The 17,814-nt window shown below is 37.0% G+C and overlaps 2 protein-coding genes and 1 long non-coding RNA gene across 6 annotated transcripts; 2 read left to right on the top strand and 1 right to left on the bottom strand.

Annotated features, from left to right (window-relative positions):
- The first annotated feature begins 2,005 nt into the window (after window positions 1-2,005).
- On the top strand, window positions 2,006-4,153 carry LOC106386903 (purine permease 1-like). Its single transcript, XM_013826725.2, has 2 exons — window positions 2,006-2,710; window positions 3,270-4,153. Exons 1-2 carry the CDS (start codon window positions 2,006-2,008, stop codon window positions 3,633-3,635), a joined length of 1,071 nt encoding a protein of 356 aa, XP_013682179.2. The 3' UTR covers window positions 3,636-4,153.
- Window positions 4,154-5,607: 1,454 nt separating this feature from the next.
- Window positions 5,608-10,795, bottom strand: LOC106389623 (chaperone protein dnaJ 1, mitochondrial). Of its 3 annotated transcripts, none has more exons than XM_013829932.3 (19): window positions 10,656-10,795; window positions 10,517-10,574; window positions 10,204-10,248; window positions 10,038-10,129; window positions 9,832-9,915; window positions 9,691-9,729; window positions 9,509-9,619; window positions 9,381-9,422; window positions 9,200-9,287; window positions 8,741-8,805; window positions 8,579-8,641; window positions 8,416-8,488; window positions 7,928-8,019; window positions 7,669-7,740; window positions 7,074-7,130; window positions 6,849-6,897; window positions 6,700-6,769; window positions 6,340-6,429; window positions 5,608-5,994 (listed from the first exon to the last, which is right to left on the bottom strand). In XM_013829932.3, coding segments are annotated over exons 1-19 (1,209 nt in total). In that variant the 5' UTR covers window positions 10,674-10,795; the 3' UTR covers window positions 5,608-5,993. The 3 variants fall into 3 exon arrangements, with proteins under 3 accessions (XP_013685386.1, XP_013685385.1, XP_013685383.1); XM_013829931.3 differs by having other exon boundaries at window positions 5,608-5,972; XM_013829929.3 differs by having other exon boundaries at window positions 5,608-5,936; window positions 10,656-10,794.
- Window positions 10,796-14,102: 3,307 nt separating this feature from the next.
- On the top strand, window positions 14,103-15,941 carry LOC106386018. 2 transcript variants are annotated; one of them, XR_001277352.3, is made up of 4 exons: window positions 14,103-14,236; window positions 14,325-14,514; window positions 15,022-15,216; window positions 15,508-15,941. It is a non-coding gene; the product is annotated as an uncharacterized LOC106386018 (long non-coding RNA). The 2 variants fall into 2 exon arrangements; XR_007321023.1 differs by having other exon boundaries at window positions 15,022-15,941.
- The last annotated feature ends 1,873 nt before the right edge of the window (window positions 15,942-17,814 follow it).

Here is a 17,814-nt window from a genome sequence, read left to right as displayed (position 1 = left end):
ACAAATCTGGAATGGGAGTCCATGTTGAGGAACATGCGACAACAACATCCCAGGTGAAGTGAAGAAGTGAAGAATTCTACCAGGTGATGAACGACTCTTAGTTCTTTTTTTTCCGGTTGTTGTATTATAAATTCAAAACTTATTTATATATAAAATATTTTTGTATTGATTTTTATTTTAAATTTTAATAATAAATTAAATAATTTTAATTATTTTTTTAATTATATTTTTAAATTCTGTAAAATAAAAAAACGAAGTAAATTCGTAACTAAATTACGACTTATTTACGTGGAAAGTTTACGAGGAAATGACGAGGAAGGTTAAACGAGTATTTTACGAGGAAGCACTTTCGAAGTATTCCGTATATTTTACGAGGAAATACTTTAGAGATATTTATGTGTAGTTTACGAGGAACTCCTTTCGAGGTATTTACGAGGAAATATAGCGACCTCCTTACGTGAAATAATTATGTGGTCTTTATGACGAAATGATGTACTTCGTCTTTTTGACGAAATGTTTTCCTCGCTAAGTTACGACGAATTGGCGAGGAAATATGCGTTACGACGAACGAGTAACGACGAAACGTGTTTCCTCGCTAATTCCTCGTAAAGCTTCTTTTACGACGAACTCACGAGAAATACCGCCGTCGTTAATCCCATGTTTTCTCGTAGTGTAAGAACCAAACCGATTATGTTCACTCCTTTCCTATCACGTTTTATTGTAACTTACTTTCGTTATAATAATCTTATCTTACGTTCAAAATCATTGGTAAAGGGGAAAAATGAACACTTACATAAATTTGGTTTTAAAATACCACATAGCGAACAATATATGATCAAGTCTTGCGTTATCTCCAATATTAAGATAGCGATATTTCTCTTTAATTAATTACATCCACCTTTCATTGTGGAAATTTTCTTTTCTTGCTTTTCATACCCACGACGACATCTTCCCCATAATAGAAAATAATTAACGTAACACAAAGATAAAATAAATTCTATATTTCAACTCTTCGTTTGGTCCTACTTAAGACCTAACTGATTTTTCCGCTACCACCCGTAAACGCAGCTTTTACGGTTGGTAGCGGTTGACAGCGTTTCGAAACAATCTTACAAACCGCTACAAATCGCTTCAAACCGCTACAAATCGCTTCAAACCGCTCTAAACTTCTTAAAATCAAAAGCTGGTTCCAGCTAGCGTTTGCGGTTGCGGACGGTTGCGGGAGGATAACTTTTTTCTTTTTTTACAAAAACCATATAAATACAAAAATAAAAATATTCAATAAAATTTTTAAATTGGAATTATAAAAATACTAATATATATATTATACTTTAATTAATATTATAAAATTTTAAAATAAAAATATTTTCTATAATTTTAAAATTTTAAAACTATAATTTTCTAAATATAATTTTCATATTTATTATAATATTATGATTTTTGATATTTTTATAATTATATAAAATGTAAATATTGTTAATTTATTATTTAACCGCTGCTGTATTTGGTAGTTAACCAGTCATAAGTATCCCGCAAACGCACCAATTTCTAACCGCATAACCAGTCGTACAAATCTCTTAAAACCGCTAGAAACCGTAACCACTCGTATCCGCAGACTCCTGCAGCCGCAACCGCAACCGCAACCGCTGCGTTTTGAAACAGTCAGGCCCTTAATGTGTGTAACTCAAAACGTGTTAGTTTTTTTTTCATGTGTCAACGATCAAGATGTGTTAACACGATAAAAGGAGCGAGCATAAAGCGTTTTGGGGTGGCAAACGCGCCGCAACGTAATAATGCTTCACACGATTCGAAACCAGAAACATACAAAACGCAAACGCATATTATGGCTCTTTAACCCTTTTGAGCTGATGAGAAATCACCAAAAAGGCCAAAGCCCAGGATAATATGTTAAGATAATATTCCTATCAGTTGGCTGTAGGAAAATGTGTATAAAAATACCCATGAACAAAGCAAGGCGTTACTTAGAGACAACAAAAACACCAATATGATGAAGAACGGTCTGCTAATCATAGTATGCATTTTCTTGGCTATAGGAACATGTGGAGGTCCTTTGTTAACTCGTCTCTACTACACCAAAGGCGGATCACGAATCTGGTTCATGAGCTTTCTTGCAACCGCAGGGTGTCCAATCATACTCATCCCTCTCTATGTCTCCTTCCTCCGCCGCAGCAACCGCAACCACAACAACTCCGAAACCGCAGAAAAAGCTAAGGTTTTCGTCATGGAAACTCCTCTCTTCATCGCATCCATCTTTATCGGGTTGCTCATTGGACTTGACAACTACTTATACGCATATGGTTTAGCTTACCTGCCCGTTTCCACATCATCACTCATTGTGGGAACTCAGTTAGCGTTCAATGCGATCTTTTCTTTCTTGATGGTCAAGCAAAAGTTCACTCCGTTCTCTATAAACGCCGTCGTTTTGTTGACGGTCGGTACAGGAGTCCTGGCCTTGCATACCGACGGAGACAGGCCGGCTGACGTCAGCAAGAAGGAGTATGTGGTTGGGTTCTTGTTGACTTTGATTGCAGCTGTTCTCTACGCTTTTTTAATGCCGCTCGTTGAGCTTACTTACAAGAAAGTTCGACAAGAAATCACTTTCACACTTGTGCTCGAGATGCAGATGGTCATGTGCTTCGCTTCTACTTGCTTCTGTCTCGTTGGGATGGTTGTAAAAGGCGACTTCAAGGTCAAACAAAAATTCGTATCTTTTATGGTCTTTTTTCTTTCGAATAAGTGACTCTTTGGAATGATCTTGATTGAGAAAATATCTAAAAATCAGAGTTTAGTTAAGTAAATTTTGATGCAAACCCTAATAACTTGAATTTTCTTGGATTTCGTATTTTAAATTGTAGGTTCCTTTTGTTTTCATAATATATCAAGAAATTAGTACGGAATTTCAAAATAATAAGGAATATAGTAATTAGTAAATGAAAAAAAATCCAAAAAGATATATTTCCTCCATTTGAAGATTTTTATGTTATAAAGTATCTATTTTACAAAAAAAAAAGATGTTTACCCCTCCTATTTTTATCACCCAGAAAAATTTGAAGTATAGCAATCAATAAAAAAACAAGGATATAATTATAACTGTAAATTGTTTTTTAATATGTGTGAAAAAGCTAAAATCATCACCTGAGTTACCAAAAAAAAAATCATTAGCAGAATAAATGCAAAGAAATGTAAGAAAAACTAGATATTCAAATCATTCACTGTGTAACGCATTTTGGATATATTTATGATTGTAGGCTATACCAAGAGAAGCAAGAGAGTTCATGATCGGAAGCTCCTTGTTTTACTACACGTTGATTGTGGTCATAGGGATAGTATGGCAATGCTTCTTCTTAGGAGCCTTAGGGGTTGTGTATTGTGCGTCGTCTCTAGCTTCTGGTGTTTTCGTCAGTGTTCTTCTTCCGGTGACGGAAGTTTTGGCCGTCGTATGTTTCCGAGAGAAGTTTAAGGCGGAGAAAGGTGTTGCCCTCCTTCTCTCTCTTTGGGGATTTGTCTCTTACTTCTACGGTGAGTTTAAATCCGGTAAGAAAGTTATCGATAGTCCTCAGTCTCCAGGAACAGAACTGCCTCCACTTCCAGTTAGTGGCTCTGATGTTGCTTGAAGGTAGTGTACTTTTCTGTTGCTCTTTATTTTCTGTTATGTGTGATTGTGTGTATCTTTTTGGTGTGTGAATATGTTACTGTTCTTCTTGTGGACAGTAGCTGCCCTGATACCAAGCGGTGGAAGCTTGAGCTTCCGGCCGACAATAAATACATAATTTATCGGCCTTCGTTTGAACAGTAATTGTCTATAGCATAATGGTTAAGCCGTTAGGTTGAGCCTTAGAGGTAACGTCTTCGAAGCCTACATCCTTCAAATGCAATTAAAATTTTTTCATTCATATTTATAAGCGGTTTTTATTTTCTGTTAGGCTTCCAGCCTTCGAATTCATCGGGCCGGCACTGCTTGTGGATAACAAAACCAATAATTGTATACGCAAGTGTAAATGTGAAAATATTTGATAAATGAAATAAATTAAAACATAAGTAGTAAGATAGAATTTCTAGAGAGATGATTACAATATAAAGATAAAGGAAATCTAAGTGATGAAAGGTCTATGATTACATATAACTAAAACAAATTGGATAAAAAATATCTTCGTTGAATCTATCTACATACTATCTATCATTATACAAATTAAGATAACATTTTAAAACTTTTGATATCATATGTGTTAAATCAAAGGATCTGTATTTGATGTTACAACGATAAAAGTCAAAGAACTACAGTAAGCTCTTCATTGACAAATCTTCCAAATATATTCTTATTTACTTAATGTCCTTCCACTAAATTAGGAAAGAAATAAATTTAATTTCAAGTTGTTTCCAAACAAAGAAAGAAGTCCAGTTTCATACTGTAGATTTGAAAAAAAAACAAAAATGTACATAAAATTAAGATATTAAATTTGAATATTACCAGGGCCATGAGATAATTACAACGTTTTGATACGTTACCAGGGCCATGAGATAAATCAGTAGAGACACACACAGGAAAAATCATCGCTAAGTCAAAACAAAACAAAGCAAAGATCATACATACTGCATCTGCATACATAACAATGAAACAAAGAAATTATTTGAGGAAAAAGACAGTAAGTAGCTTCTGTTTTTGTTTTTGATAAATAATAAAGCCTGCAAACACCAACCCTAAAGTTTCATTACTCACAGAAACCAGAACCATCCAAGAATCAAGAAGACAAGAATGGTGAGAGCTCTTGTGAATTGTGATCATAAACTGTATAATATTAGCCATATGAAACTGTGAAGTCCTCTGATCATGCGTCTCTACTTCAACAATGGTGGCAACATGATTTGGTTCTCTACTTTTTTTTTAAACCGCATGTTTGCCAACCATCTTCATTTTTCTGCTCTTCTCTTCTCTTACCTTAACCGGCGCAGAATTTACAATGGAAGCGAAAACAAGTTTCTTTCTCATTAACCATGTCACTCTCAGGCTTCGATAACCATTTATAGGCGTATGGAATAGCTTATCTCCCAGTTTCAACAGCTGCTCTCATCATTGCTTCACAGTTGGCAATTTCATGGTCACCCACAAGTTCACTCATTTTACTATGTTGTTGTTTTGTTAACTGCTGGAGCTGCGGTGTTGGGAATGTATACCAAAACTGATAAGCCGGTTCACGAGACTCACAAGCTATACATCATTGGGTTTTTAGTGACTGTCAGTAGTTGTTATATATGCTTTTTTTTCTCTTGCCATTGGTAGGTATGTTAATGGCTGGTGATTTAAAGGTTTGTCACTCTTTAGAACTTAAAACCTGCAAAAGAGTCTAAACAGAACAATGTTTTTGACTCAAGTCCTGAAGTACTTCAACTTTTTTATTTGAGAGCAAGAGAGACTCGAAAGGGAGAGAGCAAGAGAAAGACGCATCACAGAGGTTAAAGTTCCAAGCAGAGAAGGGTCTTTCTCTTGCTCTCTCCCTTTTGGGTTTTGTCTCTTATTTTTATAGCTAATGTAATCTTTGCCCGGAAGAACCAGAAGCGGGTGTAAACTAAAACGAAGGAGCTTAGAAAGGCACATCGTAAAGCATCATTTATTATTTTATTTCATCCCTGTTATAAGATTAGAGGACGTTTACAACTTGAAACTATGCAAAAAAACACAAGGTTTTCTCTTTCATTATCACATCAAATGAGTTTTGTGATAGAATATGAGGTCAAATTATGACCCTTCTGTTATGCTATTGAACTGTTTTTGTTCTTGTGCTGTCTTGTGCTGATTGCTTTTAGCTTTTTCATCTCTTGTGGTTTGGTGGTTTCATCCCATTAACTTTCTCAACAATATCGCCAGTAGCACCACTAAGGAGAAATCGCGTATGATTCGAGGACCCATCCTATCCCACCTGTAAGTTTAACCAGTAGAGAGCTTCTGGTAAAGCCTGTTTGTTCATTTTCATGATTCTTCATTATCACCAGTGAGAGGAGATAACATTCAGTTGAATCACATTGCAAAGTAAAAATACTCAAGACAACCAAACCAAATCTAAATTTTTTCAGACCACATATCTTCCACACTGCTTCCCCTAGCGATTCTAGTTATTTTATTGAAACTTGAATGCATAAAAAACACTAAAAACAGCCCTATGCCAATAGATACATGCTTGTATAAGACAACCTACATACTTTTAGCAGGCCTAGAAAATCCAACGAGAACATATAAGCATCACTAAACCTTCTATTGTAATCAACTAAACCCACATTCTGCTGTTCTGAATGCAGAGTACAAAATAAAATGTATGTACTCACCAGCTTCCTTCAGCAGAACCACTCAACTCACTGTTGATTTCTTCCTTCGCAAACTCTTCCAGTATGGCGCGCTGACGTTCGTTAAGTTCACTAGAAAAATAAAAGATCATAGATACACAGCATAAGAATATGCCAGAAATAACATACAGCAGCAAAATAAATCAGTTGAAACAACGGAATGACAATTAGAGAACCCAACACATGCCACATGCCACATGCCACATGCCACATGCCACATGCCACTAGATATCACGAAGCTGATCAAATCAACACTAGTTTCTAGAATCACAAATAAACTCCCAGCGAAACTGTTTCAAAAGCCTCAACTTTTACTTGAATTCCAAGTAGAAGAAAACTTACGTAGGAACGCTAACACGGAGCCGCACATACTGATCTCCGTGATCAACAAAAAATCCTTGTTTCGGTAGTCCTGCAGGAACTCGCATCTTAAAAATTGTACAAGCAAAGAAAAAAAAAGTTAAACCATATAGGCTGATAGTTAAATGTACCTTTGCCTCTTAAAATAAGAAGTTCGCCAGGCTGAGCCCCCTTTGGTATCTGCAAAAATTTAAAACAAGTCACCCCTAGAATCTCCAAAGGATTGAGATCTTAACCATCCTCTCAGTGAGAGGATGGAAACCAACTTGAACTCAGTTACAAATGGTAAATGCCAAATTGTAGAAATCCATCCATACACGAAATATACTATAGATCTCACTGGAGGCGAATCTTACATCTATCTCTGTCTTGCCTGACAGTGTTGGCACCACAACTTTGCCTCCCAAAATGGCCTGTCAAATAAGTTTTTAAGACATGTCCAGTATGGCTTAAGGAATAAACAGTAAAAACAACGTGAAGAAAAAGACATGAAAGAAAGCATCATGTTGGGCTAATATAGGCAGTGTAACAAGCAATTTGCACTAGAAGCTTAAACCTCTATGGTTGTATGGCAAAAATACAGCTTTAGCATGCATTTGAGTTTTATCAAATGAAGTTGGAACTGATATGCTAAATTATCTAATTATAGGACAAGCGCGTTAAACATAATGATAAATATGCTAGTGTTATTATACTTAATAAACTTACTGGTACATAGGACAAAACTTGTTAGTTTTCAAATCGACAGCAGGCAACTTTTATCTAGTCAATGGCCTATGGAGGTTTTATTTTGTCATCACTGCATAAAATATGTTACTATAGCGCTTTATCAACTGGCAGAGTGGTAGTTAACACTTTTGACCACATAAAGTCACCACGCATGAAAAACAGAAGTTTAGAAGGTACTACTCTGACTATAACCCAAGATTCAGGAATGACCAGTGTGCTTACTTGTGTAAAGCTAATATTAGCATCCACATAAATATCTGAGCCATCTCTCGAGAATGTCGAATCATTAGCAACCTGTGAGCAGAAAAAGATTAGATACTTGTCATCAAGGGAAATTGCAGGATTCAGGAAGACCATAGATGAGGCAAGAATGATGATAGATTATAAGACTACTTATGGAGTGTACAAGATTGCGTAATAATCTATTCATTTGATGTAATATGTTCAGAATTTGAAGAAAATACAGATACTTTTAACAAACCTTAAATTTGATATACAACTTTCCAGGTCGACTTGTTCTTGATCTTACATGACCAGCATCATCGATTGTGACCGAAGCGCCGGACTCCATCCCTTTGTTCAAGTAAAGAAAAATTGGCAAATTAAAGTTTGACAGAATCATATCACCAAGAACCAAATTGACTATCTGCCTATCTAGTCCAGTAAACTTTATGTATTATGAAACTCGAAATCACAGTTCTAAATTATTTGTTTCGTCTCAGACGCAAATATCGAATGCAGATAAAAGCCAATTAACCAGGTAATACACAGCCAAGCATAGTCTTAAAAATAAGAAAAAGAACAAGCGAGCTATACTATAAGTGTGACCAATGTGTGAATTGGATAACATCTTAACCACACAAATTCTTAGAGAATGAAATCTTGCCACTCATTTCATAGCAGAACTGGCATGTTTCAAACCCAAAATCAAGTTAAAGATGGAAAAAATCAAGAAGACTTCACACTTACCCGCAGGGATCACAACTTCAACCGTCTTTGTGGCTTCCACGACCCCGGATCCCCTGCAAGACATGCAGTGCTCCTGAAGAGAAAGACAATACATATCTATGTTTGTAAGCAGTGACGGAGAGATAACCACTGAAGCATCAAAATAGATCTCTTGTTCTCAGACCTTAACAATGTGCCCCGACCCCTTGCACGTCTGGCATTGTGCTGTAAAAGGAGGAATAGTTACCTGTTAAAGAGACAGAAGGCATAGTACTGTAAATGTAAAGTGTATCATTTACTAAAACTCCAAATAAAACAAAGATTATATTCTCTACTTGGAACTTACTCGTCCAAGGCCCCTGCATGTTGGACAAACTCTCGTGGCAGCATCAAGACTGTGGCCAAGCCCATCTGTAAAACGGTAAATGATGAGAGACTGGGAATAACGGGTGTGCTTCAATAGTACTGTCAATTAAGTGAGTCATTCGTCCTCTCTAAGTTGGCTTGACTCGGCAGATTTTTAAAGACTAGAGCCCCGTAAATGTACATTACATTACATAAACATCAATGGGTGAGAGCCATTTCCAGAAGAATATTCTTCACGAATTTATTGTTTTACCATTTGAACAAAAGATATATATATATATATATATATATATATATATATATATATATATATAAAGAACTAGGACGAGTTAGGACTTATTATTCAAAGCGTTCACGTATTTTTACAGGGCACCATAACTGGTTTTCTAATTTAGTAAATGCAAAAGAGCAGATATCTTAAAATTCTGGGGCCACTCACCACAGGAATCGCAAAAGACATATGCATCAAATTCTAAACGCTTTGTGCACCCTTTTAGAGATTCGTAAAGAGAGAGCGTCAGCTCCACCTATTCAATATTCAACAATAACAACAAGGTTTAGAAATGCAGACCAGCTTCTCATCGTACAAAAAGAATAAAGAGAGAATCAGATAAACTGACCTGAATATCAGGTGAAGGCGGATTAGATTGGTCCTCAAATATCTTTAAAAAAAAACAAGTGTACTATTGTTAGAGACTTGACTGGTCCACATAAACAAACAAGGAAAATCTAGAACACAACAATGTACCTCAGAAAAAATCTTGTGGAACGAGTCGGAGAAATTGGACTGGTATGCACGTCTGAACCTCTCTGCGCCACTACCGTCATTATTTACATATTCTGAATTCCGATAACGCACCTGTATTGTGTGATAAGAATAGCAAGAAATTCATTTAGTGATATAAATGACAACCAACAAGACAAGCGTACCTTATCGTACTCTTCTCTTCTTTCAGAATTTCCCAGAGTCTGCAGTTTCTCAATCCAAAACAGAAGTATATCAGACAATAGATTCAAAATACACATGGAGTAAGTAAGATTTACTGAAAAGAAGAAGATAAAATAAAGCACCTCATAGGCCTCTCTTATCTCCTGGAACTTCTTTTTAGCGGAAGGGTTATTTCTATTGGTATCAGGGTGGAACTTTTTAGCAAGCTGCACGATTGTACATTCAATCCATAAACTCGAGCAGACGATATACTAATATTTCCTCCTCGGCGCAACAAAAAAAAAAAGCATGAAAGCCTCAAGAAGCATTTCATTCAACAATGGCTCACCTCATGGAATGACTTTTTAATCTCTTCCCGGGTAGCTTTAGGAGAAACACCAAGAACATCATAGTAGTTACGAGCACTGGAGAAAGAAACTCCTGAGATAACAACAAATTTCTAATGAATACAAATGATAAAAAAAAAAAATAAACAAAATGTTCTCCGTCAAGACCTGTAGCATGAATGTAACGCTCGAACAAGAAGGGCTTCTGAAACCCTGCAAAGTACCAAGACTTGCAAGTAAATTCACACAAACATCAACTTTGAAATTCCCTAAGAGTTTAGCTTCACCACACGTTAAAGGACATAACTTTCTTACATCCTCACAAACCCTTTTTAAGAGAAAAAAAAAACCTTTTTTCCAGCTAAGCTTTATCACTACATTGAGGTTCTTCTAATATGCTCGTTAACCCTAAATCAGCTCAGATAAGGCACAAATCGTGATCTCCGACGAGAGAACAATGACTCTAGACTTATCCGATTACCTGGTCGCAATCCGAGCGCGGAGTCAAATGTTCGTCGCGCCTGTAAACTCCGGAGAACCTGCGAAGAAAGGGTAAAGAGAGACGATTAAGCTCTCTGGCGGAATCGAGGAGAGTGGTGAAGAAGAAGAAGGAAGCAAACCGAATTGAATCTTCGCATGATTAGGACGGAGCACAGAGGAAAGGAGAGGTTTTTGGTTTTGAGAGTTTAAACCCTACGCAAATGCCGAGACAGAGAGAGACGTTTTGCCGTTTTCACCGATCGTTTGAAGTCTCTTTATCACTCGGAAGGTCCGAAATTAGAAAGAATGAAAAGAGTAACAAGAAAAACCCCTTAAACGCTCTCTAGGGCGAACTCAAATGAAGACGCTGCCGCCGCTCGCATCCCTCAACGCCGGTGAGGTTTTTTTACCGCCGGCGTCGGGTCCTCTGCTCCGTCAACCACCCCTTATCGATCTCTGTTTCTTACATCGTTGTTTTCAGTCCTTGTGTCAGTGTTCTCGTCGTCTCCACCATCGCCATCTCGCCGGACTTTCTCATCGCTACTGTATTCCATGTTACTCTCTTGGGCGCCACCGCCTCTCCGTCTCATCTCTTCATCACCGCCCAACCTCTCAAGGCAAACAGAAGCACCAGAACTACTCACTTCGTGTGTGGTCTCGTTGGGTCGGTTCATATGTTCGTACTCACTGAGTCTCCACTCGATACACGGCCTAAGCCTCCTCTGTTTCTCCCCTTTCCCTAGCCGGTTATAGTAAAGGTCGCAAGACAAGTCCCCTCTCCGCCGAAATGCCTCGTCTCTCCACTAACTCCAAATCTCGAACCTTTGGACAAGAATCTTCACCGAGGGTTTCAATCCGACAGATCTCTTGATAGGAACATTCATATTGTTGTTGTGAGCGTACTCAGCTTAGGGTTTGTTGAAAGCTACGAGTTCTGCTATGGTAATAGTGGAACACAGTTTCTCAGCTGTTCCCAGCTCTCGGCCCATCTTGGAATAGCGTCAAGAGCATCTATTCACCTCCGCCACACCATCTCTCCCCTCTTACGCCTCACCTCTGTTTTGCATTCCCCTTCAACTACCGCAGCTCCTCCACCGTCAGATTCGCTCCTCCACCGTCAGATTCACCATTGCGCTCATCATCGCCGTATCAACTCTTGGTCTCTAACCCCCACAAATCTCTTGATATGAGTTTTCAAAGTGTTGCAATGGAATTGCGGTTAAGCTCAGGTTTCGATGAGAGCCATGGATTCCGATACGGTAATATCGGAGTTCACCTTATCAGCTGGATCTCAGTGCGCAGTCCCTCATGCTTGATCGTCAAGAGCATCGCCTCACATCCGCCGCGTTGCCTTGTCACTCCTATCCCTTCCGAGAGCCGCTGGTACTCAACTGACACATGCTTTGGATTGAACCAAAACCATTTAAGAAGCTTAAACGTGCTGATTATTATATACTTGAGCCATCAATCCTCCTCTGAAGCATCATGTCTGTCATGGTCCGCCGTCGCGCCTCAGTGCAAAGGGTTCACCTAGCCAAAAGCCGTGATGTCGAACTAAAATCGTCATTATTCGTACATTCATCACAGGTCAGTAGAGTTAGCTTTAGCTCTGAATTTGTCACTGGCGCTATTCGGTTTCAAGGTCCAGCCTATTTGTTTGCCAGCTCCAAATCTAGGACCTTGTTACTCTTCGTTTCTGATGAGATTCACGTAGTCTCTTCGGGGAACATCGAGGTCGGAGTTAGAGCTGTTCATGCTCGTTCCACCTCCTTTCAAACTTGGCAGTTTGGTCTAATCAACGTTGTGTGCGATGATTTCATGCTCGTGGTAGTAGCCTATTCAGGGACACATCTGTTGCTTCCCACGGTCCTCCATTTATCGAGCAAGACTCTCATGTTAGCTTTGTTATCCCTTGGTTTAGTGTTTGTGTTTTATGATGTTCTTCAAACCGTCGAGGACCCCTCCGGTTATTATCTTGTTACCATTGAGCATAGCTCCGGATGTAATCGCTTAAACTCGTTTTAGATTTAATATAATCGTTTGTGTGACAAAAAAAAAAAGCTCTATGCGGCATAGACTATGCCTCTAAATTCGGTTTGGTTTTTGTGTAAAATGTAAACGCTTTCATTAAACTTTTAGAGTTTTATTTAATCATATAATGTACGTTATAATCAGTGGCTATACCCCAAAACAAAAAAAAATAAAAAGGAAATAAAATCTGATTTATATTATTTTTGGTGTGTCAATTGATCTCACTATCCTTCAAGTGGTTCCGCCCCTATTTACAGTGAGAAATTTTTGTGTTGGATGCTAGAAGTGTTTGTAGAAAACATAACCTATGATCTCATATTCGTTTTTTTAACATTCCTATCTTACATAATTTATAAAGAAAGTTTCAAATTTTGATTTAATTATGTATATTACTAAAATATATTTATCTTTTATCTTTTTGGTTATTTTTAAAAATTAATATGTTTGAGATGAAATAAATGAAGGATGAATAGATATCACTTGAGTGAGACTAACAGACGATGTTGTCCACTTCTTCCAAGTAGCCGTGTAGACAAATGTACCGTTTTGTAACAATAACGAAGCTAATGATTAAATCTCAAAGAAACCTGAATTAAGGTTTCCTCTTTTTTTCTCGCGGGATAATACATCATCCTTGAAACGGGGTTGAAACTTTGTGATGTACAAGAATAGAGTTCTCATAGGTAATCTGGAATTGACTGTGGCACAGGCAACATGGTTATGTACTTCATGTTTTGTACAGCTTTTCTGGAGAAGTCATTTTTCTGTTCTCAAAACTCAGAAAGTAACATGATTGTGTTTCTGATATATTTCCCAAATCGTTCTTTAAAATAAAGAGGCATATGCTAGGACTTGAAATTCATGAATAGGTAAAAAGAAGTCTTTCACTAATCATCATATACATAATGGGGCACTTTCCTCTCTTCTGAGAGTGTCCACGTATGCATTTTTTAAAGTCTGTGAGTCCCGCGTTCTGTCCTTTGGTCGATAGAGTTTTACGTTTGGTCTGATTTCGGTTCTCCAGTTTTGGTTCGATTTTAAAGCCAAACTCTGTGTTTTGTGTTGAGTAAATTAGGGCTTCGTTGTTATAGTTCTTCAACTCTTCGACTACGCTGTCTTCGCTTATTTTAATCTGCAAACCCAATGATTTCGTCCTCTCGTCTCTTAACCTCCCCTATGTTCAACGCATCCTCTCATCTCTTAACCTCCTCTATCGTTCAACGTATCTTAATTTCGCCAATAATTATTATTCACATTTAACCCAATAACAATGTCGGCCTCTTCGGTTCCTTCACGTCCAATCTATAAAAATGAGAAGATTGAGAGTAGGATGAATCTTCAGAACCACTGTCAGTTAATCTTCTTCAGAACCGCTGGTCTTGCCAACACTACTGTCCCCCTTTGCTTACTGGTTCGATTGTGAAAGTTGGTCGGTTTGAAGATTCATCCAATCATAGGCTTGGCCAGGTAAAATCAGCTATCAAGTTTACTTGGTCTGTTTAATGATTAGAGAAGCGAAAATTTATTGAATTATCATTATTGGTATCAGGGAGATAATGGTAAAGCAACATCGCTGAAACATGTTTATCGAGGCAGTGCATTGTTAGGTCCATCCAAAGTTGTATACATGTAAAGTGCTTTCTGTTTGCAAAACAAAAGCTAAATCTGATTCATAGATTTCATAGACTGGGTGAGAATTTTTTTCCCTTTAAAGTTTCTCTTTCCAGGCCTAATTCAACCACATGATGCAAAAGCACTTTGCTATGTTCTGGAAACAGAGAAATGAATTAAGGGTCAAAAGCTTTGATGCAAAGGTCAAATCATTGAGAGAAAGAAAGGAAACGGGAGGCTGACATGGAAACAGAAAATCAGTGAAGGAAGACGAAGCTCTTGATACAAAGCTGCACACAGCAAAGCTCAACAAGACAGAGTACAAGTTGTGAGCTTCTCTGAAGGACTCAAAGAAAGGTAACCAAAATCATAATCATGACATCTAAAGAGTACTTGCTTTTGGTATACTTCAACAGCTACTGTTAAGTTATCAGAGTGTTATCTGGGTTAGCATGTCGTGAGTACACTTATTGCTATCACCACTCGATTTCAATTTGCTGGACGTTTCTAGAATTATTTAGAGCCCTATGCGAGCTTTTATTGGTTGCATTGGTTGAAGATCTAAAGGATGCATATCATACTTTCAGGTAGGATCCTTACAAACACTTCCCTTATGTCCCTTTTGATCTTGATCTGTAAAAATATTTTGTGGAAGATAATATGTTTTTGCCTCAGTATGTGAAATAACAACTGTACAACCCCATTTTGCCTTATTATTCATATTTCTGACCAAAGGATAAAGTTGTGACATGGAACCTGCCATTGTGGAAGTGATACATCATATATGGTCCAGTCTACAACATAAGCTTACATGGAAAACTATCTGAAAAATTCTGAGCTGTGTTAGTGATTCTGTTTATGTAGATATACAAAGAACATTGGAGAGAAGTACGGAGTTATTTACTCGGAGGCTGAGATAATTACTAAATGCAAAGAGCCTATTATAAACTAAGGGAGGATGTCACCCCAGGTATCATTCCCTGATTACCACTATACGAAACCTGATGCATGCCAGAAGGCTGAGAGGACAACAAGGTGAAGCGGTGTGTCAGATGAGAGGTATGTTTCGTATAGCCATTGACAGAGTGGGTCGGATCAGAAGTCATAACCAGTTGCCGGAATGTTTTGCATTTACATTACTTAATTTCTTACATCATCATTGAATGAGATAAGAAGTTAAACCTACCTGCTTTTTTCTTCTACATTTTAAGTTTGTACTTTTTCTTGACGTACAAGCCAAATTGGAAGAGTAGAAGTGGACGTTGTTAATTCTTTGGTAGAATCTCAGGTGTGTATGTTTAGTTTGAAGGTTAGATTCAGTTGCATCTCTGTGCCATATTTTTGTCGTAGTTGGTGAAGTTGAAGTTCTTGGTGGAACAATATGAAGAAGCAGATTATGGAGGAGTCTGAGAATTTGTGTTTCATGAAGTCACTGAGACCTCCTCCTCCACAGCTTCCGCCATCTCTGGGATATTGATCAAGAAAGATCGAGGGAGACAGCATAACCAATACACAGATCAAGAAGTTCTGGACGCAGAAAAACATCATTGAAGAGGGGCATCTCTTTGCTGCTGTTAAAGCTGCCGCTCGTGTCAGAGCCTGTAATCTCTCTTTTTGTCCTTTTGGTTTCGAGGGATTTTAGATCATTGAAGAGCAAAATCAATATTTTTGAAGAGAATTTTTATAATCTCATGCTTCTCACTTTTAGAGAGACTCTTTAGAACAAACTAATTACGAAGCTCGATGATCATATCTATGGGTTTGGAGATTCAAACTCTTATATACAGTTACAATAATATGATTTCAACTTTCAAATCCCAATTCTGATACTTTGTTTCTGATTAATATTATTCCTTGAAAGTCTATGAGAACATTGAGAAATAAGCAGAAACACTGATTTCTGGATTCATGACAAAAAAATAAGATAGAGAAAATTTATTTGGTAGCTCTAAATTAAGCAACCAGAATATTTTCAAGTATGTGTGTTAGTTAGTAACAGTAAGCTTAGTATATGATTTCAATTCTTATTTAAGATTTTTGCTTTTTTGACAAAAACCACTCAAAAAGTTTTAATAACAAAAACTTATTTAAAGATACAATCAATTAAATAATTTAAAATATTAATTCAAACTTTTTTGCCGAGAATGCTGAGAAGATGCAGATGGTTCCAAGAAAAAAGTGAGGATTAGGCTTATTGAAGAAGCTATTATTCAAGAGGAAAAGAGAGAGCGGCAAAGAATGTTTTGCCTTGACTAGGCCTGGGCATTCGGGGTCCTAATCGGGTTTCGGTTTTGTCCAATCGGGTCTCAGTTTTTCGGGTTTATCAAAATCAGCCCCATTCGGATTATATAAAAATTCGGTTCGGGACCGGTTCGGGTTTTATCGGGTTCGGATCGGGGTTAGTAAATCTTCAAAGAACCGGTACAACCCGGTGTACTTTCGGGTTTTGGGTTCCAACCGGTTCTTCGGTTTTAAAGTACTTGATTTATACCTATTTTGTAACCAAAACATAAGTAAAATCGGTTCTTCGGGTTTAAAGTACTTGATTTGTACCTATTTTGTAACCAAAACATAAGTAAAATAGATTCAGAAATAAGAAAAAAACATCAAACATGATCATTCAAAGTCAAACGAAAGGTATATGTTGTTATTGATAGAAAGAAAACCAATAAATGAAATCATAAAACGAAAAATTAAGTTATCATGAAATGAAAAAAATTATTCAATGAAAATAAAACCAAAATCTAAAAATTTCAAGCCTCAACCGCCACTTTCAACCATCAACCTTCATGTAGTAGATAGTTATCGTAGATGTTTAATAATATCTTAGTGTATTTTGGCTACATATCAGGAATTGAAATCATGTTTGGTACAAGTTCTTTTTTGGCATTTTGAATGTTTCGGGTTCTATCGGATATCCATTTAATTTCGGGTTCGGTTCGGATAATACCCATAACCCGAAATACCGTAAAACAAGATCCATTCGGTATTTATGTCGGGTTCGGATCGGTTCGGATTTATTTTCATCGGATCGGGTTCGGTTTAGATTTTCGGGTTCGGTTTATTTGCCCAGCCTTAGCCTTGACCATGTAACGAATAAAAACAAAACATAAAAGTTTCTACAAGGCTTTTGTTTGTGTAGAACTTTCAGTGGTTATGTTTGTGTTTCTGAGATGTGATGAGTGTAGTTTTGATTTAATATCATAATACGAAATATTTTGAGTCCATATAAACCTGGAAATAGACACGATCATTTTGAGTTCTAAAATTGCTGATGAATATATCTATCTTATTAAAACAGAAACATTACAACTTTTTCTAGGTGGATTTAGGTGGATTTTTAAGGTGGACCTATCTATTTAATGCTATATTAATATGCCTATTACTAAATGTACCCTTTTATAATTCTATTGATAACGACCATTATCATTGTTTTCTACTTCTCATATATTATGCATCCAGTACGCATGTTTTCCTATATTCTTATATTATCGTCCCATTATCTAACCTACTATACTATGAGATAGATTATTAATATGCAATATATTTTCGTATTCATTAACATACATATATCAATATCATATTAATTTTTGAAGATGACAAACTCTATACCCATATTCATTGAACATATAAACTAAGTATGATATAATAATATTT

This window comes from Brassica napus, chromosome C3 (genome assembly GCF_020379485.1).
Source record: "Brassica napus cultivar Da-Ae chromosome C3, Da-Ae, whole genome shotgun sequence".
NCBI classification, from domain to species: domain Eukaryota; kingdom Viridiplantae; phylum Streptophyta; class Magnoliopsida; order Brassicales; family Brassicaceae; genus Brassica; species Brassica napus.
The sequence above is the reverse complement of the archived record's forward strand: the minus strand, read 5'-3'. Positions and strand labels throughout refer to the sequence as shown.